Source organism: Macaca thibetana, chromosome 12 (genome assembly GCF_024542745.1).
Source record: "Macaca thibetana thibetana isolate TM-01 chromosome 12, ASM2454274v1, whole genome shotgun sequence".
In the NCBI taxonomy this organism is placed as follows: Eukaryota; Metazoa; Chordata; class Mammalia; order Primates; family Cercopithecidae; genus Macaca; species Macaca thibetana.
In genome coordinates this window covers 23,381,135-23,407,590 of record NC_065589.1, presented here as the reverse complement: position 1 = coordinate 23,407,590, position 26,456 = coordinate 23,381,135, and the positions used below count along the sequence as shown (strand labels likewise).

At 51.6% G+C, this 26,456-nt stretch overlaps 4 protein-coding genes across 12 annotated transcripts; 2 read left to right on the top strand and 2 right to left on the bottom strand.

Moving 5' to 3' along the window:
- The first annotated feature begins 11 nt into the window (after window positions 1-11).
- Window positions 12-7,473, top strand: ANKZF1 (ankyrin repeat and zinc finger peptidyl tRNA hydrolase 1). Of its 4 annotated transcripts, none has more exons than XM_050752388.1 (14): window positions 12-160; window positions 488-665; window positions 2,443-2,555; window positions 2,777-2,879; window positions 3,006-3,199; window positions 3,594-3,706; window positions 3,801-3,948; window positions 4,229-4,457; window positions 4,647-4,802; window positions 5,653-6,139; window positions 6,301-6,412; window positions 6,535-6,702; window positions 6,835-6,920; window positions 7,144-7,473. In XM_050752388.1, exons 2-14 carry the CDS (start codon window positions 518-520, stop codon window positions 7,265-7,267), a joined length of 2,181 nt encoding a protein of 726 aa, XP_050608345.1. In that variant the 5' UTR covers window positions 12-160; window positions 488-517; the 3' UTR covers window positions 7,268-7,473. The 4 variants fall into 4 exon arrangements, with proteins under 4 accessions (XP_050608345.1, XP_050608346.1, XP_050608348.1 ...); XM_050752389.1 differs by having other exon boundaries at window positions 84-169; XM_050752391.1 differs by lacking the exon at window positions 12-160 and having other exon boundaries at window positions 487-610.
- Window positions 7,423-17,068, bottom strand: GLB1L (galactosidase beta 1 like). 3 transcript variants are annotated; one of them, XM_050752392.1, is made up of 17 exons: window positions 16,811-17,068; window positions 15,152-15,293; window positions 14,793-14,959; window positions 14,413-14,563; window positions 14,172-14,232; window positions 11,001-11,095; window positions 10,730-10,904; window positions 10,585-10,643; window positions 10,370-10,491; window positions 10,220-10,260; window positions 9,905-10,023; window positions 9,518-9,592; window positions 9,305-9,394; window positions 9,066-9,179; window positions 8,652-8,783; window positions 8,338-8,553; window positions 7,423-8,176 (listed from the first exon to the last, which is right to left on the bottom strand). In XM_050752392.1, the coding sequence occupies exons 2-17, from the start codon at window positions 15,221-15,223 to the stop codon at window positions 7,901-7,903; spliced, it is 1,965 nt and encodes a 654-aa protein (XP_050608349.1). In that variant the 5' UTR covers window positions 15,224-15,293; window positions 16,811-17,068; the 3' UTR covers window positions 7,423-7,900. The 3 variants fall into 3 exon arrangements, with proteins under 3 accessions (XP_050608349.1, XP_050608351.1, XP_050608352.1); XM_050752394.1 differs by having other exon boundaries at window positions 15,152-15,281; XM_050752395.1 differs by lacking the exons at window positions 14,413-14,563; window positions 15,152-15,293; window positions 16,811-17,068 and having other exon boundaries at window positions 14,793-14,900.
- Window positions 17,069-17,105: 37 nt separating this feature from the next.
- On the top strand, window positions 17,106-20,549 carry STK16 (serine/threonine kinase 16). Of its 2 annotated transcripts, none has more exons than XM_050752447.1 (8): window positions 17,106-17,177; window positions 17,559-17,748; window positions 18,320-18,539; window positions 18,776-18,909; window positions 19,078-19,198; window positions 19,325-19,420; window positions 19,842-19,963; window positions 20,070-20,549. In XM_050752447.1, the coding sequence occupies exons 2-8, from the start codon at window positions 17,663-17,665 to the stop codon at window positions 20,206-20,208; spliced, it is 918 nt and encodes a 305-aa protein (XP_050608404.1). In that variant the 5' UTR covers window positions 17,106-17,177; window positions 17,559-17,662; the 3' UTR covers window positions 20,209-20,549. The 2 variants fall into 2 exon arrangements, with proteins under 2 accessions (XP_050608404.1, XP_050608405.1); XM_050752448.1 differs by having other exon boundaries at window positions 17,134-17,455.
- A 1,380-nt stretch (window positions 20,550-21,929) lies between these two features.
- Window positions 21,930-26,208, bottom strand: TUBA4A (tubulin alpha 4a). Of its 3 annotated transcripts, none has more exons than XM_050752420.1 (4): window positions 25,863-26,208; window positions 23,654-23,876; window positions 23,212-23,360; window positions 21,930-22,969 (listed from the first exon to the last, which is right to left on the bottom strand). In XM_050752420.1, exons 1-4 carry the CDS (start codon window positions 25,890-25,892, stop codon window positions 21,998-22,000), a joined length of 1,374 nt encoding a protein of 457 aa, XP_050608377.1. In that variant the 5' UTR covers window positions 25,893-26,208; the 3' UTR covers window positions 21,930-21,997. The 3 variants fall into 3 exon arrangements, with proteins under 3 accessions (XP_050608377.1, XP_050608378.1, XP_050608379.1); XM_050752421.1 differs by lacking the exon at window positions 25,863-26,208 and adding an exon at window positions 25,503-25,675; XM_050752422.1 differs by lacking the exon at window positions 25,863-26,208 and adding an exon at window positions 24,855-24,954.
- Between the last annotated feature and the right edge of the window lie 248 nt (window positions 26,209-26,456).

The following is a 26,456-nucleotide window of genomic DNA, read 5'->3' as shown; positions in this document are numbered from 1 at the left end:
CAGTCAGCGGCCCAATAGTGTGCTGTACGTGGGGCGGGGCTCAGGTGCGGACGCCGCCGGTTGTCCTCTTCGCTGCTCCGTAGTGACGGGGATTGTTGTGCTGCACAAATCCGGCTGTCGACTTGAGGACTTGCGTGCTGCTCAGCTCCCGGGACGTTTGGTGCGGCTTGTAAGGGCGTGGGCGAGTTTACGTGGGCCAGTCATTGCTGGTCGCATGGGTAACGAAGACAGTTCGGCTAGGCAACCTCAGTGATTTTTAACTCTGTTGGACTCGATTTGGGAGCTGGATGCCCATTTCATTCTTTTGTGGGCCGAGCCTGGGGGTTTGAGAAACCGGACTGGGGTCAAGATATTCATCTCACCGCTGGTAGCAGGATGAGGGACGAGAATACTTGCGGTGCAGGAGAAACGAAGTCAGGCAGGCAGGAGACGCAGCAGTAGGATCTCATTTGCAGGAGCTCTGTTTCTGACACGCTTTCTACTCCAGGAGCTGCTGCTAAGTAATTTCTGCTCAGCCATGTCGCCGGCTCCAGATGCAGCCCAGGCTCCTGCGTCGATCTCCCTGTTTGACCTCAGCGCGGATGCTCCGATCCTTCAGGGCCTGAGCCTGGTGAGCCACGCGCCTGGGGAGGCTCTGGCCCGGGCTCCGCGTACTTCCTGTTCAGGTATCCGGGAAGGTTTCAGTGAAACGTGACAGGGCTCCTTAGAGCGTATTGCTCGTTCAGGGAACACATTCTTATTGGTATTCCCGAATTTAGGAGGCCAGTTGATTTTTCTGCTTGATTAAATTAACTTAATCTCTGGGTAATTTCCAGCACAGCCCTTGTTTTCAAACAAGTCTTTTTGCCATCGCATATGTCTCCTCACGTTAACACCATTCCTTTCAAAAACATTTTAAACTTTGTAGAGATAAAGTTCTCAGATATATTCCACATTTAACCGGGCGCCACTCAAATTATTCCTTTTTGCTGAATATAAAACAATGTATTATTGTTTTGTATAGCTTTATTTTTTGAGAGTCTTGTTCTGTCGCCCAGGCTGGAGTGCAGTGGCACGATTTCCGCCCACTGTAATCTCCGCCTCCCGGGTTCAAGTGATTCTCCTGCCTCAGCCTCCCGAGTAGCTGGGACTACAGGCCCGCACCACCACGCCCGGCTAATTATTGTATTTTTAGTAGAGACAGGGTTTCACCATGTTGGCCAGGCTGGTCTCAAACTCCTGGCCTCAAGTGATCTGCCTGTGTCAGCCTCCCGCAGTGCTGAGATTACAGGCCTGAGCCACCGTGTCGGGCCTGTTTTGTGTAACTCTAGTTTGGCTAAATCTTTTCTTGCACCTCTTCTTAGACAAACTGTACACTAATTGGAAATGTAAACTTTAAAAAATAGCATTTGGGAAGTGGTTTTTGTACAGTTAAAAATAATTTTAAACCGAACCGAAATTATTTTCTTTAGGATTCGCCTAAACAATCTGTTTGGCTAATTTAAATTAGAGAAGACGGCTGGGCGCGGTGGCTCAAGCCTGTAATCCCAGCACTTTGGGAGGCCGAGACGGGTGGATCACAAGGTCAGGAGATCGAGACCATCCTGGCTAACCCGGTGAAACCCCGTCTCTACTAAAAAATACAAAAAACTAGCCGGGCGAGGTGGCGGGCGCCTGTAGTCCCAGCTACTCGGGAGGCTGAGGCAGGAGAATGGCGTGAACCCGGGAGGCGGAGCTTGCAGTGAGCTGAGATCCGGCCACTGCACTCCAGCCTGGGTGACAGAGCGAGACCCCGTCTCAAAAAAAAAAAAAAAAAAAAAAAAAAAAAATTAGAGAAGACTCAGACTCAGACTCAGACTCAGCCAGTGGGGAGGACTTGCATTGGCTGGATCTCGGGAGAGGGCTGCATTTGAGAAGTTTAACCGACCCCAAGGCTTTTACCCTCATCGGGTTCTTTTCCAGAATGCCCAGGGCCAGCTTTTATTTACATTCATTTTACTTTATTTTTTATGTATTTATTTTTTTTGAGACAGAGTCTCACTTCTGCCTCAGCCTCCTGAGTAGCTGGGACTGCAGGCGCCTGCCACTAAGCCCGGCTAATTTTTTCTATTTTTAGTAGAGACGGACGGGGTTTCACTGTGTTAGCCAGGATGGTCTCGATCTCCTGACTTCATGATCTGTCCGCCTCGGCCTCCCAAAGTGCTGGGATTACAGGCATGAGCCACTGCGTCTGGCCAATTTTATTTCCATTCATTTTACATACATCTTTTCAGAAGCATGTTTATTGCATTAAGTGATTGCTGTACTGTTTATTTCATGACTACTAGAGTGTAAATTCCTTGAAAGCAGTATCATGCCATCTCTTGTATCCTCCTCTGCTTTGTATATCACACACTGAATATAATTCTTGCCACTGTGGATTTGGGCTCCCTTTCTATGTCTAATTCCTCTTCCCTTATTTAGGCTCAGGGGAGAGAGAAAGCCCAGAAATAAAGCTACTCCAGGGTCCTGTGGATATTTCAGACAAGTTATTCTGTTCATCCTGTGACCAAACCTTCCAGAACCACCAAGAACAGGTAATAGGTCAGGTGCAGAGCTAGATGTTAGAAGCAAAAGTGTAATGGTGGGTGCGGAGAGGTAGACATTTGATTTGTCTTCATAAAGGTCCATGCTTTGACTGAGGCAGTTGGTGTTACCTGGTCGTACGTCCTAGAATTCTATAACTGGTCTTGGCCAGTACACAAGGCCAGGCTGGGGCATATTTCTACCTTTATCTCACTCTTTGTCTTTGTACTAGAGGGAACATTATAAGCTTGACTGGCATCGGTTTAACCTAAAGCAACGTCTCAAGGACAAGCCTCTCCTGTCTGCCCTGGACTTTGAAAAGCAGAGCTCCGCAGGTGATGATTGGTAGGGGGACCTATGTAGGAGTAGGACATGGAGGTATAAGAAAGCACTAGTTTAGAGTTTGAGGAAAGAACAAAGATGGGGTACCAAACTTTGTATCTTGTGTTGTCTGTCCTCAGGATATCTTTCCAGCATCTCGGGATCAGAAGACTCAGACTCAGCCAGTGAGGAGGACTTGCAGACACTGGATCAGGAGAGGGCTACATTTGAGAAGTTTAGCCAACCCCAAGGCTATTACCCTCATCGTGTTCTTTTCCAGAATGCCCAGGGCCAGTTTCTTTATGCCTACCGCTGTGTCCTAGGCCCTCATCAGGCAAGTGACAGTACAGGTTGTATGGCTAACCCCAGCTTTTTGTACACCCAGCCTAGATTTCCCTTAGCCTAGTGCATTTCTCCCTGCTTCTCTTCCTTCCTGTTGGGTGTGGGTATCACGCTTGACAACATAGTTTTGGATTGAAACTGGCCTGAATTGTGGAAGGATTAAGTTTAAGGGAATTAAGTTTGGAAACAAACCAATTTAGTTTGAATTGTGATTCTACCACTTCATCTTAACTACCTCTCCAAGCCTCAAATTTCCTTGCTTGTCAAATGGAAACAAGTCTCAGAGTGGTAATATTAAACGAGATAATGTTTGTGAATATTGGCCCTTCGTTTCTTGCTCTCAGTGAATGCAACAGATATGTTTCTGATGCTTCTCTGTCATCAAGGATCCCCCAGGAGAGGCAGAACTGTTGCTACAGAACCTGCAAAGTAGAGGTCCCAGAGACTGCGTGGTGCTCATGGCTGCAGCTGGGCACTTTGCTGGTGCCATATTTCAAGGGTGAGAGGGTGCTGCATGGGGGTAAGGATGGAGTGGATCCTGTTAGCTAGGGAGCACCAGCTGGTCTCCAGTACTGAGTCTGTGCTGTCTACAGAAGAGAAGTGGTGACACACAAAACCTTTCACCGCTATACGGTGCGGGCCAAGCGGGGCACAGCCCAGGGGCTTCGGGATGCCCGGGGTGGGCCATCACGCTCTGCTGGAGCCAGCCTGAGGCGCTACAATGAAGCCACACTATATAAGGTGAGTTAAGCCTTTTAGATCGGGTGGTACGGATCCATACTCTTTGCATCTCAGTTCAACTCACTTGTTAAGTAGGAAGGTTTTTGACTCATATCCTTCCAATTTTCATTATAGGTAGACAAAGGTAGATGAGGGATTCCCCAGGAGCCTTAGTCCTCTCATTGTTTCTCCGTGTTATTCTCTACTTTCCACTCCTTGCACTTCTGTGGGCCATTTTTTTAGTTGGAGATTTAAAAATACCAAGTGAAGGTATGCAGGACTGAGTTACTCTCTTCTCTAGGATGTTCGTGACATGCTGGCAGGGCCAGGCTGGGCTAAGGCGCTGGAGGAGGCTGGTACAATACTGTTGCGTGCTCCCCGCTCTGGCCGGTCTTTGTTCTTTGGAGGCAAGGGGGCACCCCTGCAAAGGGGGGATCCCCGACTTTGGGATATCCCCCTCGCCACCCGCAGACCCACCTTCCAAGAGCTACAGCGTGTGCTCCATAAGCTGACCACTTTGCATATCTATGGTGAGCCTTTGCTCCAGATCCCAATTCCCTAGACCTTCCTGTTCTCTCCAACCTAAGCCTCCATTCTCATTGGTATATCCAGAGGACTTTCTAAGCCTTGCACTGCAGCCCAGCTACATCTGCATTGAGAGAAATCTGCACTAGCTTCTCCTCAGATAAGGCTGAGAAAGATCTTTTGTTTTATGGCAGAAGACGACCCTCGGGAAGCAGTCAGACTGCACTTACCTCAGACACACTGGAAAACAGTAAGAGAGGAGAGAAAGAAGCCTACTGAGGAAGAAATAAGAAAGATCTGCAGTGATGAAAAGGAAGCACTTGGGCAGAATGAGGAATCTCCCAAACAGGGTTTGATTACTATCTGGCAACTGTCAGATCTGAGTTTCTGTCCTAAAAATGCAGTGGCAAATTCTCTACTCTCATAACTGACCCATTTCCTTATTTAAACACACACCCACACAGTGTCTGTATCTTAGCAATTACTGAGACATGTTTAGTGACCTTTCCAAATCTATTATCTCTTTTTTTTTTTTTTTTTTTTTTTTTTGAGACGGAGTCTCGCTCTGTTGCCCAGGCTGGAGTGCAGTGGCGCGATCTCTGCTCACTGCAAGCTCCGCCTCCCGGGTTCACGTGATTCTCCTGCCTCAGCCTCTGAGTAGCTGGGACTACAGGCGCCCGCCACCATGCCCGGCTAATTTTTTGTATTTTTAATAGAGACGGGGTTTCACTGTGTTAGCCAGGATGGTCTCGATCTCCTGACCTCGTGATCCGCCCGCCTTGGCCTCCCAAAGTGCTGGGATTACAGGCTTGAGCCACCTCACCTGGTCTATTATCTCTTTTGTTATGGATGTTTCCCCAGAGCTAAGAAAGTCTTCGCGTGGAGCAGATGCGTGCATGTGTTGCATGGATCTCACATAGTTTATCTTTGATTGGATGCTGTGGTTTGAGGCTGAGGGCTGCTTCCATGTTTTCCTCTATTGTGTAGCATCCTAAGGCTGCTCACAGGGAGAGTCCAGCGACTTGTTCTTGTCTGGGCTGAGAGTCTCATTTCTGCATGTGATATAATGGACTCAACTCTTGATGTGCTACTTTATCTGGGTGACAAAAACAATTTCATTTCAGGCTTTCATTCTTATGCATCTGCTTCCACCCTCTGAGAACTCCCTAGATGGATTTCACATGTCAGGTTTTTCCCTAGGTTCAGGGTCAGAGGGAGAAGATGGCTTTCAGGTAGAGTTGGAGTTAGTAGAGTTGACTGTGGGGACTCTGGATCTTCGTGAGTCTGAAGTATTGCCCAAGCGGAGAAGGAGAAAAAGGAATAAGAAGGAGAAAAGCCGAGACCAGGAGGCTGGGGCACATCGGACTCTTCTCCAGCAACCTCAAGAAGATGAGCCTTCTGCACAGTCATCCCAGGCAGTTGCAGCCCCCTTGGGTCCTTTGCTGGATGAGGCCAAAGCCCCTGGTCAGCCAGAGCTCTGGGATGCACTGCTTGCTGCTTGCCGAGCTGGAGATGTTGGAGTGCTGAAGCTCCAGCTAACACCCAGCCCTGCAGACCCTGGAATTCTGTCTCTGCTCAGTGCCCCCTTGGGCTCCGGTGGCTTTACTCTCCTGCATGCAGCAGCTGCAGCTGGCAGAGGCTCAGTGGTTCGTCTGCTGCTGGAAGCAGGTGCCGACCCCACTGTGCAGTGAGTAAAGGTCCCCATCCTGAGTCATTTTGGGTATAGAGAGGATAATTTGGAGGTTAAAGTTGGCACTGGCTACTTGACAATATTCTCTTGGTCTGGTTGGGTGATGTTAGGAGAGGCAGGAGGCAAGTTAAACCCATTTTTGGAGTTTTTGCGCCTAGGGACTCTCGGGCCCAGCCACCTTACACTGTTGCGGCTGACAAATCAACACGTAATGAGTTCCGAAGGTTCATGGAGAAGAATCCAGATGCCTATGATTACAACAAGGCTCAGGTCAGCTGGAATAGGAGGGACAAGCAGAGTGGGAACGCATCACCATTCCTGGCTAGATCCTTTCTACTTCTTGCAGTTTTACCAAGGATAGCTTATAGGGTCTTATATTTGAAATCCTCCAGGTGCCAGGACCATTGACACCAGAAATGGAGGCACGGCAGGCTACACGGAAAAGGGAGCAGAAGGTAGCCCGGCGGCAACGGGAGGAACAGCAGCGGAGGCAGCAGGAGCAGGAGGAGCGTGAACGAGAAGAGCAGCGGCGATTTGCCGCCCTGAATGACCAAGAGAAAGTGAGACTGGAGGTTCTCTTGTCCATGGAAAGGCTTCCTTTGGTCTAGCCCCTTCCCCAGCGTGCAGCTCTCACCTCTTGGTGCCCTACTCACCACTGGGGCCTTGTCCTTAACACAACTTGTCTCCCTCAGAGAGCTCTGGCTGCAGATCGCCGACTCGCTGCCCCGTTGGGAGCCCCTACCCCTCCAATCCCTGACTCTGCAATCGTCAATACTCGGTATGGGGCGGGGGATGAGGGAGTGGGTGTACTGTAATGTTGCAGGGACCATTGGGAGCAGGTGAAATGAGTGCCTGCACAGTATTCAGAAGGCTTGTTGAGATTTGAGATGTTCTGGCAGATGCTACAGTGAAAATAGAAATGGCAGGATGAGGGATTGGGAGAGCGTGGATTGGAAAGTTTCTGGGGTACCTGTCCAGCCATTTTTCTTCCTCTTGTTCAGACGCTGCTGGAGTTGTGGGGCATCCCTCCAAGGCCTCACTCCCTTTCACTACCTCGACTTCTCTTTCTGCTCCACACGTTGCCTCCAGGATCATCGCCGTCAGGCAGGGAGGCCCTCTTCCTGATCTCTTACAGCTCTACCTGGGGCCAACTCAGGGACCTGAGGGCACATTCACAGCAGCCCTAGGTTTTCTCATCCCCATGAAACCAGAGGTTATTTGGAAGATGGGGGTGAAGGACACTCGGGAACCAGGGCAAAGACAGGGCCACAGAGGCATGTGGAGCTGGTACTGTCTCTGGAACTTTAATCACAATAAAGTTTGGCAAGGAATGTGTACTTGTACTTACATTCAGAGGCATTGTGGCCTTTAGTTCCTTATGGTCACCATGGCCAGCACCAAGGGATCCTGCCCACTCCGTGTCCCAGGTCCAAGGGTTACCTTTTTTTTTTTTTTTTTTTTTTTTTTGAGATGGAGTCTCACTGTCACCCAGGCTGGAGTGCAGTGGCACGATCTCCACTCGCTGCAACCTCCACCTCCTGGGTTCAAGCAATTCTCCTGCCTCAGCCTCCCAAGTAGCTGGGATTACAAACAGCCCACCATCACACCCGGCTAATTTTTGTATTTTTAGTGGAGACGGGGTTTCATCATGTTGGCCAGGCTGGTCTTGAACTCCTGACCTCAGGTGATCCACCCGTCTCAGCCTCCCAAAGTGCTGGGATTACAGGCGTGAGCCACCACACCCGGCCTACCTTTCTTTCAGTGCCCACTTAACTCCATTGGTTCAGAGGCACTCAGTGTATCAGCTGAAAGGGAATTGATATGTGTCCTGTGCAAAGTACTAGTGCTATTGAGGATAGGCTTATCCAAAAATTGGACTTGGGGCTGGAGAGGTACATTTTCTAGTTCCAGCAATGTGATTTTGTTGAGGGCTCCCCTAGGAAACAGCAGGAATCTTGGCACGTAGAGGGTCTGTTGTGGCCCCCGCTTTGTCCAGTACCGGCCCAAGTTAAACCCATTGATCCAGACTTGGCCCTGGGGAATAGGGAGCAGGAAAGAGGGGAAAAGAAAGGGTCAGCTCTCCAGGGGTAGAATCATACCCTTTTGGGTTTCTAATCAGAGGATACTTTCTGCTCCCCTCCTGTGATTTTTCTCTTTTACCTCCCCGCTACCCAAACCACCACCATTAGCAATACCTTGGTCCATCCAGGTAGATGTAGAAATGTGTCCCCAACTGAGCCTAAAATTGGAAATGTTTCGGAGTAGAATGTGGGGCCAGAAGGAGCTTGAGGATATGGCCATTTTGGCAACTGGAGGAGAAACCACCACTTTACAAGGTTATCAATTTTCAGAGGGAACATCATCCACTGGGTAAGGATTGTTTGCCCCAGAATTGGTGGCTCCAACAGGCCCTGTAGGGAAGGAAAATGAAAAGTCATCATTCACTAAGCTTTGAGGCCAAGCTATCCTTAATCAAGCCCTGGGATGTAACTAGGCAAAGCTAGCTCACCTTGAAGTCACTGCTGTTAGACCCAAAACTGAGCCTCCCCATGTTCTCCACCAAGATATCCAGTTTGGACCCCACTTTCCCCATCAAAAATAGTTTGTCTCTCATATTCCGCTCCAAAACACCCTGGAACACCTGTGGATAGGAGATAGGATAGCAAGGCTCAGCGTTAGCTCTTAGCCACTGCATAGGAAACCACATTAGGATACTTATTTGGAGGGCAGAGAGAATGTAGCCATTTATCACCCATCTATTCTAGAACTCTATCCTTAAACTCTTCCTCATCCCAGCTTATCCCTGGAACCCTCTGCAAATGTGAGCAGGCAGATGGAAAAGTGTAAATATGGGGAACTTAAGGCTAATGCTTCCTGGGGAAGGGAGGAGTTTGGGGCTTACGGCCTGGAATTAGGTTCTCACCCCATCCACCATCACATAGGCACGGTCATGGACTCCATTATTTGGCACCCAGAATGGTGTTGGTTCAAAAATGGTATGGGTCATATAGGTTCGGTACAACATGAAGCCACGGTCCTGGGTGTGGAAGAATGAGTACTTCAGACAAACAAAAGAGGACACTGTGGCTATAGCCAAGGAACTTTTGGCTGTAGCTGTTGAGGGAGGTTGTCATCTCCACCAGATGTGGGTTTATGCCTTACCTGCTTGACAGCCTCAAAGGTCATTGGCAAGATTGAACGAATGGGCCCACTGGGGCATAACAAGTCTAGGAAAGCCAGCAAATGCCCAACCTATTAGAATAAGGGAGAAGAATCAGAATATCAGGGAAGTTTCTGGATAGAGGACAAAAAAGAATAGGCTACCTAGGAAAAAAAAAAGGTGTGATATTAGAGAAAAGATGTGGAGGAACTTACCAGGTGCAGAGTCAAAGGTCCAAGCATCATCTTGGGGCTGGGGGGAGGTAAAGGTCCCAAAGGAACTTCCTGGAACTGAGCCCAAATTCTCTCAGGAGCCATAGGAAAACCACAGAAAACAATACCTATTCCAAGACTCTAGGGCAGAGTTCCTAACCTGGGGCCTAGGGAAGGGCTTCAGGGGTCATGGAGGCTCAGTAATTTTGCACACCTGTGTGTCTTCACACATAGTTCCATTTGGGTGAATGGGAAATGCCTCAGTGGGATGCTCAGAGGGCTCTGTGGCCCAGACAATAACCACCAATTTATGGGATCCCTTTACAATGTGGGCACTCCCTTCCTCCAAATTAATAAAAGCCTTTGGAGCTTAATGAAGTGGTAGGGTACCTTGCTGATGACATCTCGAAGAGCAAAAAGCTTAGGTGTGGGGTCCCCTGCTTCAGATATAGGTGCATCATAGTCATAGCTGGTAGTAATTGAAAGGAAGCGTCCCTTCTTATCGGCACCTGAAGTTGAGCCAATTTAATTCAACATCTATTTCAGATGACAGGCACTACTAAGCATGCTTCATGCAGAGAATTTTGCCATCAGAGGGGGCAGTGGTGGCCATATTCAGCTTCTAGACATCCTAATCCATCTGGCCCTTAGATTCTAATTCCTTCTTACCTCCCTGCTTCCATCCCAGGGACCATCTGGACTCACCATTCCAATATCCAAAGTTGGTACCTCCATGGAACATGTACCTGAAGTGAGAGAGGGTGGGGAAACAGGTAAAAGCTGACTCACTGAATCTTAACTTTCATCCCCAACTCCCAACTACAGATTCATATTGCCCCCAGTGTCTTTACTTACATGTTCACACTGGCTCCCAACTTGAGCATGTTCTCTAGTCCTTTGGTTACAGCTGACACAGACCGTGTGGAGTGATTCTGGCCCCAGTAATCCAGCCAGCCTGTGTAGTACTCAGAGTTTACCTAGAGTGTGAAATGAAAGAAGCTGTGAGTGAGATGGAACTAAGCTGGACCCATTCCTATCCCTGATTCCCTGATTCCCCTCTGGCCCCTCACCAATGGCCCATGGGGTTCATACTTCCGAAGCAGGGTAAAGATTTTGGTCATGTTGTCAGCTGTGAAAAGGAGGCAAAAGAAAAAGATAAATATCGTGGAAGAGGTGTCCCCTCCCCAGACTCCACTCCCAGCCCTTGCATGAGACCTGGGCCAAAATCTACAGTGGTATAGAGTCCCTGGAGGGAGCCACACTTGAGTCCTTCAGGCCCATCTGTGGTGAAGAGCAAGATCTTTTCTCCTAGTAGTGCACGGAAGAGTCCAGCCAAGTGCCTCATGTAACTGAAGTCACAGGCTCCATAGCTACCGTATTCATTCTCCACCTGCCAAAGGGGAGGGAAAGTGGAACCCAGCTATGGGATTGAGGTCAAAGACCCCTTGTACCTCTTTCCCCTGCCCCAGTCACTTCCCCTTTGTACCTGAATGCTAATGATGTTGCCCCCATTGTGGTAAAGCCATGGATATATCTTGGGCAGCAAGACCTTGAACCAGGAGTCTACTGCGGCAAGGAAGTCTAAAAGAAGGAGCAGAGCTTCTGCGTTAGGGGCTACCATCACACTTGCTCACCACTAAATATGGGAAGCAATGACTCTTGTCAAGAAATTCCTAACCCTAAGCACCTTGTATGTTTGCCTGTCAATGAAATTTGAACATAGGAAACCTTAAAGTAGTGTCTCTTAAAAACAAATGTAGGCTGGGCGTGGTTGCTCATGCCTGTAATCCCAACACTTTGGGAGGCCGAAGCGGGCGGATCACGAGATCAGGAGTTCAAGACCAGCCTGGCCAACATAGTGAAACCCCGTCTCTACTAAAAATATAACAAAAAATTAGCCGGGTGTGGTGGTGGGCACCTGTAATCCCGGCTACTCTGGAGGCTGAGGCAGGAGAATCACTTGAACCTGGGAGGTGGAGGTTGCAGTGAGCGGGGATTGCACCACTGCACTCCAGCCTGGGCGACAGAGAAAAAAAGTAAGATGCTTATGTGAATTTAATGGTATCTACACAAAAAATAAACATAAGAAAAATGTTAAATACATAGCCTAGAGCTCTTATTATGTAATCAACTTATACCTGAGATTGGTACAAAGTAGCATGGGAGTTCACAGAAATGTAGAATGTCTGACCTGTACCCTGATGTAACTGACAATGCGGGTGATTTAAATAAGCAATTAAAACATTATTATATAGGTTGAGTACCCTTAATCTGAAATTTTAAATGCTCCAAAATTTGAAATTTTTGAGCATCAACATGATACTACAAGTGGAAAATTCCACATCTGACCCTTTAACTTCTGATGGTTCAATGTACACAAACTTTGCTTCATGCACACAATAATTTAAAATATTCTATTCCTGGCTGAGTGTGGTGGCTCACACCTGCAATCCCAGCACTCTGGGACTCTGAGGCAGGTGGATCACTTGAGCCCAGGAGTTTGAGACCAGTGGGACAACGTGGTGAAACCCTGTCTCTTAAAAAAAAAAAAAAAAAAAAGACATGGCCTGGCATGGTGGCTTATGCCTGGAATCCCAGTATTTTGGGAGGCTGAGGTGGACGGATCACCTGAGGTCAGGAGTTTGAGACCAGCCTGGCCAAAATGGCAAAATGCCGTCTCTACTAAAAATATAAAAGTTGGCTGGGCATGGTGGGCATGCACCTGTAGCCCCAGCCACTCAGGAGGCTGAGACAAGCGAATTGCTTAAATCTGGGAGGCGGAGGCTGCTGTGAGGTTACATCATGCCACCGCACTCGACCCTGGGTGACAAAGCAAGACTCCATCTCAAAAAGATAAAATAATAAAACATAAAATATTGTATTCCCTAGCAAGGAAGGAGGATAAAATACAGTGGTAAGGCTGGGCGCAGCGGCTCATGCCTGTAATCCCAGCACTTTGGGAGGCTGAGGCAGGCAGATCACAAGGTCAACAGATTGAGGCCATCCTGGCCAACATGGTGAAACCCTGTCTCTACTAAAAATACAAAAAAATTAGCTGGGCGTGGTGGCGCGTGCCTGTAATCCCAGCTACTCAGGAGGCTGAGGCAGGAGAATCACTTGAACCCGGAAGGCAGAGGTTGTAGTGAGCTAACACTGCACCACTGCACTCCATCCTGGGCAACAAGAGCGAAACTCCATCTCAAAACAAACAAACAAGAATGGTGGTATATGGGGAGCCTAAAATACAGAGAGAGTGGCCAGGTGTGGTGGCTCATGCCTGTAATTCCAGCACTTTCGGAGGCCAAGGCGGGGGTGGATGACCTGAAGTCAGGAGTTTGAGACCCTCCTGGCCAACATGGCGAAAACCTGTCTCTACTAAAAACACAAAAAATTAGCCAGGCAAGGTAGTAGGTGCCTGCAATCCCAGTTACTTGGGAGGCTGAGGCAGGAGAATCACTTGAAACTGGCAGTCGGAGATTGCAGAGAGCCAGGGTCACGTGACTGCACTCCAGCCTGGGCAACAGAGCAAGACTCCGTCTCAAAAAAAATAAAAATTTTATATATATATATGTGTGTGTGTGTGTATATATATATACACATACATATATACATATATATATGTATGTATATAGAGAGAAAAGAGAAACCAGGAAGGCCTCCCCAAGGTAACTTCTGCAGGAAGCTTGCGGTGAAGGAGCACCACATGCAAAGGCCTCAAAGCCCAAGGCCTGGTGGGTCTGAAGAACAGCAATGAGGCCACTGTGGCTGGAGCAGAGTGAACATGGGGGAGAAACGCAATAATGTCGAGGAGGTGACTGGGGCCAATTGTGTAGGACCTACCACATTAAGGAATTTATGGTTCATATTCAGAATGAGATGAGAATCTACTGGAGAGGTTTAAGCAGAGAAATGACAAGATCTGAGATGTATCTTTAAACTTATATTTGAACAGGATCACACTGGCTGCTCTACTGAGAACAGATTGTATGGGAGAGAGGGCAAACAAGGGAAACCAGTTAGGAAGATATAAAATAAGCCAGCTGAGAGAGATGGTTTGGACCAGGGTGGAGGCAATGGGGGTGATAAAAAGCACTTAAATTTAATGTTTGTGATGATACAGCTGATAGGATTTTCTATTTTTTGAGACAAAGTCTCTTCGATCTGTCACCCAGGCTGGAATGTAGTTGCTCCATCTCGACTCAGTGCAACCTCCAATCCCTGGGCCCAAGCGATTCTCCTGCCTCAGCCTCCCAAGTAGCTGGAATTACAGGCGCCCACCACCTCGCCCAGCCAATTTTTTGTATTTTTAGTAGAGATGGCATTTTGCCATGTTGGCCAGGTGGGTCTCAAACTCCTGACCTCAGGTCATCCACCCGCCTTGGCCTCCGAAAGTGCTGGGATTACAGGCATGAGCCACCGCCCCCAGCCGTTTTTTGTTTTTTTTTTTAAATCAGTTTCTTCCACTATATTATAAGCTCTACAGCACAGGATGGGGGTCTGTCTGGTCCCCCAGTTTCTAGCATCCTGCTGGGTATGACGGAAACACTTGGTAGATGAATGATGACCTCCAATTTGGGAATGGTGTCTTCTGCTTTTGGCACCCAAATGGCCCTTTTTACTTACTTGCTTCTGTGTTAAATCTTTTGTCTCAACTCACCTGGATCTGAGGTTCTCAGACGAATTTCAGGTTTTCGAAGCAACCAGGATGGGAGACCCCCCTGAGACAAACATAAAGAGAACAAAGAAGCATGTAGGTTTTGTTGTGGGGTGTGGTGGGGAAGGTAGGAAGCGAAGGAATTGAGTATAGTGCTGGAGATGGCCCTAGGGTGTGGGCAGATGGGAGTAGTCTAGGAACTGCACAAGGATAACTGGTTCTATCCCTTCTCCAGCTAACTCACCATCTCCCACTCTGCACAGATGTAAGGTCCTGGTCTCAGTATGACCAAAAGGTTCGCTAGAGCTGCCTCATTCAGAAAGGCAATGAGGTCCCGGCTGCCATTAAAGTTATAGACCCCAGGCTGTGGCTCGTGGTAGTTCCAGGGCACATAACTGAGAAAGGAAAAGGTTAATAGGGCCCAAGGTGGAGAGATGCCAGGGAGGCCTAAGGGCTCAGGCCTTGCAGGGAATCTCCAGGAAGCCGTTGGAAGGAGGTCTTGGCCTGCCCTTTCCCACCCTTGGCCTAGGAGTCCTGGCAGTCTTCCTGTCCCGACCTCCTTTCTAAGGGGGCGGTAGAAAGAGTAGGTCCCATCCCTCCACGGCTCTTGCGAGCACTTCTTACAACTGTATGGCGTTGAGGCCGCTCCATCGCATCTTCAAAAGCCGGTCGGCCCAAAGCACCCGCGGTACCCGAAAGTAGTGCAGGCTGCCAGATACATAGCGGAACGGGGCCCCGTCTAGGAGAAACCTGTCATGATCCCGATCCACTATGAACGACCGAGTGTCTGCCTACAAAGAGAAAGAGACGCTGCTCAGCAGAGGCCTGGGTCGAGGGAGCGTCCAGGGTCAGCGCCTGCCAAGAGCAGAGGAGATGGAACTACCCCTGCCGGTTGTTTGGTTGTTACTTTGGACTTTCTCTCATCCGCCGTATCTGATCCCACGTCACCGCAACCGGCCGGCTGGTTCGCCGCCTCATCTTACCTGGGGCAGCAGTAGCGTCAGGCTGAGCGGCAGCAGCAGGGAGCGAAGGCAGGACGGCTTCTTGGGAGCCATGGCGCTTACAGCTCTCCTCTAGACTGAGACGGCGGACAGACCGTCACGTGTCGGATTCCTGGGAGGGAACCTCAGCGAACAAGGGGGCGGAGATCACCTCAAGTTGCCAGGCGGTTAGCCTGGACTTCCTCTCCAGCCTGCAGCCACCCCCTTACTCTACTAGTTTGTAAAATCCTCTACATCATGTTAAAGTGCAGTTCACGAACCAGCTTCATCAACGTCACCTGGGAGCTTGTTAGAACTGGAGAATCTGGCTGGGCACGATGGCTCACGCCTGTAATCCCAAAACTTTGGGAGGCTGAGGCGGGTGGATCACTTGAGGTCCGGAGTTCAAGACCAGCTTGGCCAACAGGGCGAAACCCTGTCTCTACTAAAAATACAAAAATTAGCCGGGCCTGGTGGCGCGCGCCTGTATTCCCAGCTACTCCGAGGGTGGGGGTGGGGGTGGGGGTGGGGGTGGGGGTGGGGGTGGGGGCTGAGGCAGGAGAATTGCTTGAACCCGGAAGGCGGAGGTTGCAGTGAACCGAGATCCTGCCACTGCACTCCAGCCTGGGCAACAGAGCGAGACTCCATCTCAAAAAAACAAACAAAAAAGAAATGCAAAACCTCAGATCCTACCTCAGACCTATAGAATCAGAACTTGTATTTTAACAAGATTCCCAGGTGATCCTAAGCACCTTTGAAATCGAGAAGCATGGCTTTACTTGACTGGGGGCCCTGAAGACAGGGAGTGCCCTGTTCATCTCAAATCCTCAGCTTCTAGCACAGGGTCTGGCACAGAGTAGGTTAAATCTGGATGAATGAATGTCAGAACCAAAGGGCTAAAACAGGTTCAGAATCAAGGGAAACTGTTGGAAAATCTTCAGGGTGATCCGGGGTGTGGAAGGAAGGAACCAGGTCACGAGAAGGACCTCTTTCCTGGAGAGCACCGTTTCAGCAAAACAGCAATTCCCTCCAGGCCATTCCACCTTCTTTGGAAGTGCACCCCTCTCCAGCTTACCCTGCCTGCCTCAGCAACAGATGTTAAGGACAACTGCTTTGTGCCAAGGCTTGGAAACTTGTGAATTTCCTTTCCTTTTGACTTTACAATCTCAAGAATGGGATGTGAAGATCAGGGTAATAATAATTACTGTTTATTGACATGTACTGAAGGCTATGTGTCAGATATTGTATTAAACACTGTACATCTAATTTAATCTTCAAACAACTCCATGAAGTAGATAATTATCATTTCCATTTTACAGAGGAGGAGAGGAAAGGAGGGAAACATTAAGTAGCCTGTCCAAGGTCACACAACTACATTAACAGAGCTGGCGTTTGAACTAGTCAGTCTGGCCTCACAGTTAAGCTACTTAACATTAGGTACTATTATACCTATTTTACAGCTACTAAAAGTAAGGATCCGAGAGGTTAAGTAACTTGCCCGAGGTTACACACCTAGTATGCTATTAACACTCAATTTAGAAACTGAAAGTCTGGTTCACAAGCCTGAGCTCTTAACCACTGAGAGTAGAGGTAGTGGGATACAGGCCAGAGCCCGGAAGGTTGTAAGGGATCAGGAGACCAGGCCACCAGACCCGCCCCTACCTGGAATCCCCTCCGGGCTGCAGTGTAGTAGCCGCTTTCTGCCCCAGAGCGCCGGAGGTATGAAGCCTCCTACCTCCAACATTGGGAGATGGAGGTTCTGGGGGCCTCGGGCCGAGCCCGGCTTTGCTCCCCTTTGGCGCAGATGCCTGCGTCTTGACCCCCACTGAAGGCCAAGCAGAGAACCCTCACCAGGGTCCTGGGACCCGTCCACCCCTAGACCTAGCTCGCCCTGGGCCTCTCAGCTCCGCGCCCCCACATCCTCCAGATGCCCAGCGGTTGCTAAGATACCGCGGGCCGTTACGCCGCCGCGGACTGATGATGTCAGCACTGCTTCCGGTCGGTGGCGCTTCGCTCTGTCCCGAGCCAGGTCAGTCGGGGAGTGCAGGCTGGCCCATTCCGGACTCTGGGCTCCTAGGCCGGGGGTGGGCCCTGCCAGGAGTGGGCGTGAGCTTCGCACGTCCTCTGAAACTACGCTGTGCTCTGTCTTTGCGGCGCGACGGGTGTGGGAGCGGGGCCTGCCCAAAGGTGGGCTGGGGTTGGAGGAAGTGGCCCGGTAGCCGCTGTGTATCCTGAGGCCATAAGGCCCCTGACCCCCGCCGCTTGAAGCTGGCGAAGGAGCAAGGCCCATTTTCTCTAGACAATAGTGTAGGTTCCAGAGACCTGGGCCTGAGCTCTCCGCCTTGGTACTTCATGAGTCGTCTAGATTGTGCCGGACCTGTGTGAGACCCTGCCGTTGTTTTCTTTCCAGCATGATCCGCTTGGCCCCCAGCGCATCTCCTGGAAGAGCCCACTCACCCTGGACGAGCTCTTCGGTAGCCTCAGACTGTCCTTGAAGAGGATGACTGAAACATTATGGGCCACGCGCTGTGTGTCTGCTCTCGGGGAACTGTCATCATTGACAATAAGCGCTACCTCTTCATCCAGAAACTGGGGGAGGGGTGAGTGTTTGGAAGTCAGTTAACTAGGCCTCAAGGTTGTGGTCATTGAAGGAAAGCGGTGTGCACGTGCTTGGGGCACAAGGGTTTTATCCCTATCCCTATCTTCTCTCACCTGACAGAGCCTAGCTACACAGCATCAAGAAGGTGGATTCTGGAGCCAGGCCTGCTAAATCCACCTCATGTGACCTTGATAAACCATGTTTTTTTCATATGTTTAATGGAGATGATTATCATCCCTCACTGATGGAGTTGTGAGGATTAAATGAGATAATGTGTATAAAATGTCTCACCCAGTGCGTGGTTCTTAAGTACTTGATAAGTGTTGGCTATTATTTATTTAGCATCTGTCACGTGCAGAGGTCTCTATTACGACCATAGGACCTCAAAGATTTCTGTATCTCTGCTCCTGAGGAGCTCACAGTGTAATATTCTTCAGATTTCTCTTAGAGCCACATCTTGGGAGGGTTTCTGCTAAATGGGAAGGACACCCCACTCCCCACCAGGAAATTTCGCTAGGTCTTAGCCATGTGGGAGATGACCATGACCCTTCATTGACCCCTTTGGCCCACAGTGGGTTCAGCTATGTGGACCTAGTGGAAGGGTTACATGATGGACACTTCTACGCCCTGAAGCGAATCCTGTGTCACGAGCAGCAGGACCGGGAGGAGGCCCAGCGAGAAGCCGACATGCATCGCCTCTTCAGTCACCCCAACATCCTTCGCCTCGTGGCTTACTGTCTGAGGGAGCGGGGTGCTAAGCATGAGGCCTGGCTGCTGCTACCGTTCTTCAAGGTCAGAAAGACTCCCGGTTATGGAGGGGGTTGCAACAGAGCCACCTACCCATGGGCTATGTGAGCAGTCCAGCATGTTAGGAAGCAGGGACCATGTCCTGGGTTTGGCCACTTTAGATTTTGAGTTTGAGGTGTGTATCATGAAAGGGCTGATAGGCTTTGACATAGGGAAGGGATCAGGCCTAAGGAGCAGAGGCTCCAAAAACATCTCCAACTGTAGGGAAACTTGTGTTGCAGAGAGGTACGCTGTGGAATGAGATAGAAAGGCTGAAGGACAAAGGCAACTTCCTGACCGAGGATCAAATCCTTTGGCTGCTGCTGGGGATCTGCAGAGGCCTTGAGGCCATTCATGCCAAGGGTTATGCCCACAGGTCAGTGGGAGGACCCTGTATGCTTGCTGGGGCCCAGAGGAAGAGCCTTACCAAGAGAAATGGGAGGTTTCTGTTCTCCCAAGAAACAGCCTGTATGATTCTTTTGCTTGCTGGGATTCCAGCCTTCCTGTCCAGAGATGCTCATAGGTCACTTCTACTTCCCTACAGGGACTTGAAGCCCACCAATATATTGCTCGGAGATGAGGGGCAGCCAGTTTTAATGGACTTGGGTTCTATGAATCAAGCATGCATCAATGTGGAGGGCTCCCGCCAGGCTCTGACCCTGCAGGTAAAAGAATCTCCAGGTTCCTTTTCTCACCTGTTCCCCATTCCCACCCCTTCTGGTGCATGCCCCAGTTTGGTCACATGACCATGACGAGTGCCCCACTTTTGAGCTCTGGGATCACTGTTCCAGGACTGGGCAGCCCAGCGGTGCACCATCTCCTACCGAGCCCCAGAGCTCTTCTCTGTGCAGAGTCACTGTGTCATCGATGAGCGGACTGATGTCTGGGTGAGGAGCATGTGGGTGGGTATCTGGGTAGGGAGGGCTGTGGCTCTGTACCTGCTGTGGAGTAGAGTAGGTCGTTCGTTTCTGTTGCATGGGGCCCCAGGAACCACAGTATGTCCCCATCCACTTCAACTTCCTTCCTGGGAACTGTCACTGATACTGTACCCAGTTGCACCGGATGTGGTATAATCCCTGCCCCGAACAAGGTGAGTACAGCTCAGTATCAGTACTGAAGAGCAGGGGCTAAGCTAAGCAGGGGCTGCGGAGGCCTCCAACCGACTGGCAGTTTCTCTGTGCCCTGGTGGTGCCATGTGGCTGAGGTCAGCTTATTCTTTTTAGCTTATGTAGTCTTTTACCACAGAAGTAAGGGGAGCGATGTTATCTCTATTGGTCCCCTTCTAGGGACTAACCAAGTTATGCTCAGTCCCTAGGCTGCGTGCTATATGCCATGATGTTTGGAGAAGGCCCTTATGACATGGTGTTCCAAAAGGGTGACAGTGTGGCCCTTGCTGTGCAGAACCAACTCAGCATCCCACAAAGCCCCAGGTGAGCAAGCAACGAATGGGGCATCAAGTACTTCAGACTGCCCCCTGGTATTAGCTGGGTTGACAGATAGGTGTCATCCAGTCCCCCTGCACTCCTCCCTCCACAGGCATTCTTCAGCATTGCGGCAGCTCCTGGCCTCGATGATGACCGTGGACCCGCATCAGCGTCCTCACATTCCTCTCCTCCTCAGTCAGCTGGAGGCGCTGCAGCCCCCAGCTCCTGGCCAGCATACTACCCAAATCTGAAAAAGCAGCAGGTTGAGAAGATGGCCCCTCGTGCCTCAGAAAGAGGGTTCCCATCCCTCATTGGAATCTCTACCCATTCCATCCAGGACTGCTCTTACACTTGGGGGTAGCGGGGTCAGGACAATCATCTTAGTCCTGCATCTGCTCTTCTGCTTTCTTCCAAGAGCAAAACCTGGGCAAGGGGCCTTACTGAGTGGGAGTGGGTGGGGGTTGGGAAAAGGGAAATGGTGGGATACGGAGCATGGCTCTGAGCAGGACTGTTGAGCTCACATAGTGTTCTGCCTCCAAATCTGGGAGCAGGAGAATGTATAAACAAGAATAAAGTGGAAGCAGATTAGTGTGGATCTTAGTCTCAGTGTTCCTAGAGTAAGAGAAGAGGTGCAAGGGGCCCAAAGTCTGGTTGCCATTTCCAGGAGAACTGCCTGGGAAGGAGGAGGACTGCTGCAGAGTCAGCAATGGTGTGACTTCATTCCACAGGAGGTTGGTTAGCCGTGGACAGTTCTAGCTCGTCTTAGATCAAAACTTAAAGCTGCTTGGGCTCAAGCTGGCATTTGCCTGTGTCAAGAACCAGGGCCCCCTAAAAGCACTCAACTAGTTCTTTCCTTCCTTCACTCCTGGGGTGAGTAGCTTAGAGCAGCTCAGCCGGTTTGCCAGGCAAGGGCCTCTGGGTGGAGACACCTGAGGAAGCTTTGGTACGGGGAGATTACAGGTCTCCCATCCTCAGCCTAGGGGCAAGGGGAGTGGAGGTGGCAGCAGCAACTGTTTTTGGCCCATGTCTCCCTGATCGTTCAAGCTCATACATGGTTAATGATTAATGAGGCAGTGTGGTGTGGCAGTATCCAGCTGCCACTTCCTGCCTACTCTGCTGAGTAAACAGGGGCCCTGTCTTAGCTGGGCTTCAAACCTGTTCCCTAGGGAAGAGCACTGTTCCCTGAAACACCAGGGAAGAAAGGCAAGGGCAGGGTTGGCATCTCCTGCTCTTTTGTGATCCAAGCCTCCTCCCCCCAACCATGTCTACCCCATAGGCTGACATCAGCATGGGGCCTGGGGCTCCTGTTAGCAAAGTTGAAGCTTTCCCCAGGGCCCTAGCAGGAGTCTCCCACCAGCTAGCACGGAGGCTGAGGCCAGAAAGAAATCACAAACAGAGGGGAGATGACCTGACTTTTAATGGCACAGCCCCAGCTCCAGCAAAGCAGCAAGACAGGAAGCTATGCAAAGCTGCTCAGAGGTGCAGTGGCACAAACAACTCTAGGAGATTGCCTGTGTTCCCTCCCATCCCCCAAGCTTATGATGTGGCTCCATGCCCAGGAACTCTGGGCCAGCCCAGCCCCACTCCCAAACCCTCATAATGCACAGAGGAGTCTGGGCCAAGCCTTGCTTCCAGAGTTGGTAAATGTAGAGGCAGCAGGAAGAACAGGGTAGCAGTCTAACTTTCAAAGACAGAAACCACTGGATTAAACTCCTACTTGAAAAGGAACTGAAGACTCATCCTTCAACAGTTTGTGCCTGGATTTGGTCCTCATTTCCTCCCTATACTGAATACCCCTAGGGCTTCGATTTAAAGTCCCTGGGGTTATGCTTCCTGGGCCTGGCAAGGGCCCCTTTGCAGGTCTCACGTTCGACGGAAGGGATAAGGGTCATGAACAGCAAACAGTGAGAGCAGCAGCAGCATGAAGGGGAAGGCAGCAGAAGCTCAAGCACTCAGAGGGGACAAGAAACCGTGCAAGGAAACTGTTTATTTCGAAAGGATTTTGCAATAAACATAGTGAACAGGCTCCAGGCAGCTGGTTTATTCTTCTCCCTCATCCTCGTCCTCATAGGAGTCGATGCCCACCTCCTCGTAATCCTTCTCCAGAGCAGCCATATCCTCACGGGCCTCGGAGAACTCACCCTCCTCCATGCCCTCACCCACGTACCAGTGCACAAACGCCCTCTTGGCATACATCAGGTCGAACTTGTGGTCCAGGCGGGCCCAGGCCTCAGCGATGGCTGTCGTGTTGCTCAGCATGCACACGGCACGCTGCACCTTGGCCAGGTCACCCCCAGGCACCACAGTGGGAGGCTGGTAGTTGATACCAACCTTGAAGCCTGTGGGGCACCAGTCCACAAACTGAATGCTGCGCTTGGTCTTGATGGCAGCGATGGCAGCGTTGACATCCTTGGGCACCACATCTCCACGGTACAGCAGGCAGCAGGCCATGTACTTGCCGTGCCGGGGATCACACTTCACCATCTGGTTGGCAGGCTCAAAACAGGCATTGGTGATCTCTGCCACCGACAGCTGCTCGTGGTATGCCTTTTCTGCAGAGATGACTGGTGCATAGGTGGCCAGGGGGAAGTGGATGCGAGGGTAGGGCACCAGGTTGGTCTGGAACTCTGTCAGGTCCACATTGAGGGCCCCGTCAAAGCGCAGAGAAGCCGTGATGGAGGAGACGATTTGGCTAATGAGGCGATTGAGGTTGGTGTAGGTTGGGCGCTCGATGTCTAGGTTGCGGCGGCAGATGTCATAAATTGCTTCGTTGTCCACCATGAAGGCACAGTCTGAGTGCTCCAGGGTGGTGTGGGTGGTCAGGATAGAGTTGTAGGGCTCGACCACGGCTGTAGACACCTGGGGGGCTGGGTAGATGGAGAATTCCAGCTTGGATTTCTTGCCATAGTCAACAGAGAGCCGTTCCATCAGGAGTGAGGTGAAGCCAGAGCCAGTGCCCCCGCCAAAGCTGTGGAACACTAGGAAGCCCTGAAGTCCTGTGCACTGGTCAGACTGAAAGGCAAGAATGAGAAATAACTGTTTAGGTAGGGGAGGGGCCTGAGGGACTCTTATCACCCGGCTGCATAAAGTGCAAGATACATCAGCAGTCAGGGCAAATACTGAGGATGCCATAGCTGCACCACATTTGAGACCATGTACAGTTACAGATGACTCCCTGAAAGGGATCTGAAAAAAATACTCCTGACCATTAGCACAGTCTCAAAAGTTCCCTCCCTCCCAAGACAAATTCTCACCAGCTTCCGGATCCGATCCAGCACTGGGTCAATGATCTCCTTGCCAATGGTATAGTGACCACGGGCATAGTTGTTGGCAGCATCCTCTTTCCCAGTGATGAGCTGCTCTGGGTGGAAGAGCTGTCGGTATGGGCCATTTCGGATCTCATCTGGAAGAGCAAAAACCACAAAACTATGCTCAGCAGGGACCTTCCTCCCCCAGGGTGGTAGCTGTGGCCAGATGCATGGAGGACTCATCCTCCTGCCAGCCTGAGATATCAGTGTGTGAGAGAAACCCAGACCGGCTGCCCAGGCCAGTCTGAGATCAGCTTGCCTTCTGCAGCTTCAAATACGGCTAGGAATTTTCAGGGCCAGGAATGCCTGGTCTAAATACCCTCTCTGTCCAGGGAGAAGCTTTGAGTCATGCTCCACCCCCTTCAGTTTTGTCTCCACTTTCTCTCACCAATGACTGTAGGCTCCAGATCCACAAAAACTGCCCGTGGCACGTGTTTTCCAGCACCAGTTTCACAGAAGAAGGTGGTGAAGGAGTCGTCCCCTCCACCAATGGTCTTGTCACTGGGCATCTGCCCATCAGGCTGAATCCCATGTTCCAAGCAATAGAGCTCCCAGCAGGCATTGCCCATCTGGACACCTGCCTGCCCCACGTGGACTGAGATGCATTCACGCTGAGGGATAGAGAGAGGGGACACAGCATGAGCCCCACATCCACAAGTCCTCACCTCACCTCGCAAGTCTCTCTTCCACCCTATCGCCTACCAGCTAGGATGACTCAGTTGGCAAAAGTGGAGGCTTGGGGCTGGGCAGAGGTGAGAAGAGGCTAGCAGCCTGCCCGGGCTCCCAGGTACAGGACTCCCCACCTGGATGCACCCAGCAGGGCAGGCCAACCTCTTAGCCCACTTCTCAGTGGGGAATCTGTCAAGTGAGCTCTATGGCTCCACATGAAAAAAGGTTTCCTAGAGGTATGGGTTTACAGCTAGAGGCCTCCCCATTTGATTCTTTGCTTTGAGTATGAACAGCTAGACTTCATAGAACCCTTTCCCTCTTTCTTTCCTGTAAGCTGCAGAGGTGTCTCAACCATCCAATCTGGCATCAACTGACCACACGCCATCAGGATGCCCTCCTCCCTCACCTTTAAATCCTATCTGGCTCTGGGGATCAATCCCATCTGGTTCCTCTCCCCACCTCCACCCCCACACCCTGGGTGTCTTCACCACTTTCATCTCCCGTGTCAGCCCGCACGGAAATAGCGACGGTAATGCTTGTAAGCTCAGACAGCAGGGGCCAGCAACAAGGTTTGAGGGTACTGGGACACTCACTGCCTTAGGCTCCGTCCCTGTCAGCCCCAAATTAACCCCTAAAGCACTAAAGTCCGGCAGGTCCCGCGCGCCCTTCCCACACCGAAATGGCGGGGTGACGGTTTCCAAATACCCAGAAAAGGAAGTGGAACCTGTGGTTAGGCCCCAGAGGTAACCCGCCTTGTCCCGGGCAGGGTGGGCGCCATCCTGCAGCCCAGCCCTACATCCGCTCTCCCGGTGGAGTCTTTCCAGTTATTTCCCAGCCCAAAGCGGGGATTGGGTTTCGGCCCCCGCTCCTGGGCTATAAATACCACCCCCTACATGCACCTCTTCCCCCTCCCCCCCAACCTGGCCTCGGCCCGCGCAGTGCTCAGCGCCAGCTGTCTCTGCCCATCCGCGCACCCGGGCTCCGGCTGGAGAGGGCCAGCTCGCTTCAGGAGGCTGAACTCCGTTCCCACCACCCCTCTCAGCTCAGAAGCGGGGTGCTGAGTCACGAGTGGGGGGTGATTCTGTGGATAGTTGGAATGCACACACAGAGGAAAGGGGGATGTGGCACCAGGTAACCCGACCCCCTTCCACCTTCTAATGCCAAGCACGTGCTCGGTCAGTGCTGGGGACCGGGGACTGGGGATGCAAGAGGGCAGCCAAGCGCGTCTTCTTTCGCCCGCGGAAAGGACGGGGCGCAGGCCCGTGTGACTCTCATACAGAGTCGGGACACAAATGCTCGGTAAGGCAGGAGCAGAGTGCCAGAAGGGTTCCTCTCTGTTACTGAAGAGTTGCACTCCACCCCAAGCCCCAACCCCAGCCACCGAAGGTGAACTACACGGCTCGGCCAAAGTCACCAGGAGGGGGTTGGGGAGGGAGGATGCAAAACCCTCGCACCTCCTGGAGACCTGGAACGCCTGGTGGAGGTCCCCGAGCATGCCTGGAAGGAAAGTTCCCCAAAGGAGAGGGGCAATTAGGGGACTGGCGCGACCCCGGCGGGGCCGCACTCACCATGGTGAGTCCGGGCGGTGCGTCTCACGTTGAGTCGGGGTGACGGGTCTCAGTGAGAACTGCGCTAGCTGCAGTGCCGCACCGCCCTTATAGGCGGGAGGCGGGGCCCGCGTTCCCCGCTCGCCCACTAAGGGCTGGGCGGCCGGCAGGCCACGCCTCCCAGGAGGGGTAAGAGGCCCCCCGAGGGGAGGAGCCTGGCCGCGTACCCTACCCAAGCTGCGCACTGGTTCCTCACCTGTCGGGCTGGGATTAAGAGTCGCGACTCGGGCTTTAACCATTCTTTCTTCGTTTTAAGCCTACTCGCTGGGCTCCCTAGGGCCTCCGCGGAGACGCAGGGTGCTGTGGCAGGGCGAGTCTCACCTGCACCTGCGTCCTGGAGGCGCCGGTCATCCAGATGTTCCGACTTAGGTCGGGAGCAGGCGAGGCTGTCCTTCCCAAGCGGCCTCAACTGGCCTTCACCCATACCCTTCCAGCCCCGCCTCCCAGGAGACTCGGGCCGGCTGTGAGGCTGTGGCGCGTCCCCGGGGAACCCTTCCCAGCTGCCTGACGCTTCCTGGTCCCCGGCCCGGGCGGCAGGCTTTCGCCGACGCCTGTGGGCGGCCGAGGACCCAGAACTGCACAGCCTGAGCCCCAGAGTGCCGATGCCTTAGGCCCTCCCGCAGAGTCGAGCCCCGCAGCCTGTCTGCCCAGGCCGACCCCGGAATCTGCCGCGGCTTGCCGGCGGCTCGCGGGTTAGTGGCCCCGTCATCAGCGCTGTCACTATGATGCCCTCGCTGCGGGCACCTGCCCGCTCACCTGCTGCCAGACTGTGGGAGTGCTGACCCGGAGACCTCAGGACCTGGATTCTCTTCCAGGCTACCCTGTGTGACCTTGGGCAAGTGACTTAACCTCACTGAGTCCTTGACATTTTCGTGGGTGAAAAGGAGACAGTGATGTCATAGTGGAAACATTGTT

Excerpts from the sequence above, each read along its gene's own strand:
- ANKZF1 (XM_050752388.1), top strand. The coding sequence starts at position 518 with ATGTCGCCGGCTCCAGATGCAGCCCAGGCTCCTGCGTCGATCTCCCTG. Across the intron at positions 3,707-3,800 it reads GCTGGTGCCATATTTCAAGG|AAGAGAAGTGGTGACACACA; the intron begins GTGAGAGGGTGC and ends TGCTGTCTACAG. Across the intron at positions 6,703-6,834 it reads CCCTGAATGACCAAGAGAAA|AGAGCTCTGGCTGCAGATCG; the intron begins GTGAGACTGGAG and ends TGTCTCCCTCAG.
- TUBA4A (XM_050752420.1), bottom strand. The coding sequence starts at position 25,892 with ATGACCGGCGCCTCCAGGACGCAGGTGCAG. Across the intron at positions 23,877-25,862 it reads CCTCCAGGACGCAGGTGCAG|CGTGAATGCATCTCAGTCCA; the intron begins GTGAGACTCGCC and ends TCTATCCCTCAG. Across the intron at positions 23,361-23,653 it reads TCTGGAGCCTACAGTCATTG|ATGAGATCCGAAATGGCCCA; the intron begins GTGAGAGAAAGT and ends TTGCTCTTCCAG.
- STK16 (XM_050752447.1), top strand. The coding sequence starts at position 17,663 with ATGGGCCACGCGCTGTGTGTCTGCTCTCGGGGAACTGTCATCATTGAC. Across the intron at positions 19,199-19,324 it reads GCCAGGCTCTGACCCTGCAG|GACTGGGCAGCCCAGCGGTG; the intron begins GTAAAAGAATCT and ends TCACTGTTCCAG. Across the intron at positions 19,421-19,841 it reads ATGAGCGGACTGATGTCTGG|TCCCTAGGCTGCGTGCTATA; the intron begins GTGAGGAGCATG and ends AGTTATGCTCAG.
- GLB1L (XM_050752392.1), bottom strand. The coding sequence starts at position 15,223 with ATGGCTCCCAAGAAGCCGTCCTGCCTTCGCTCCCTGCTGCTGCCGCTC. Across the intron at positions 14,564-14,792 it reads GGCCTCAACGCCATACAGTT|TTATGTGCCCTGGAACTACC; the intron begins GTAAGAAGTGCT and ends TTCCTTTCTCAG. Across the intron at positions 14,233-14,412 it reads TCTGTGCAGAGTGGGAGATG|GGGGGTCTCCCATCCTGGTT; the intron begins GTGAGTTAGCTG and ends TGTTTGTCTCAG.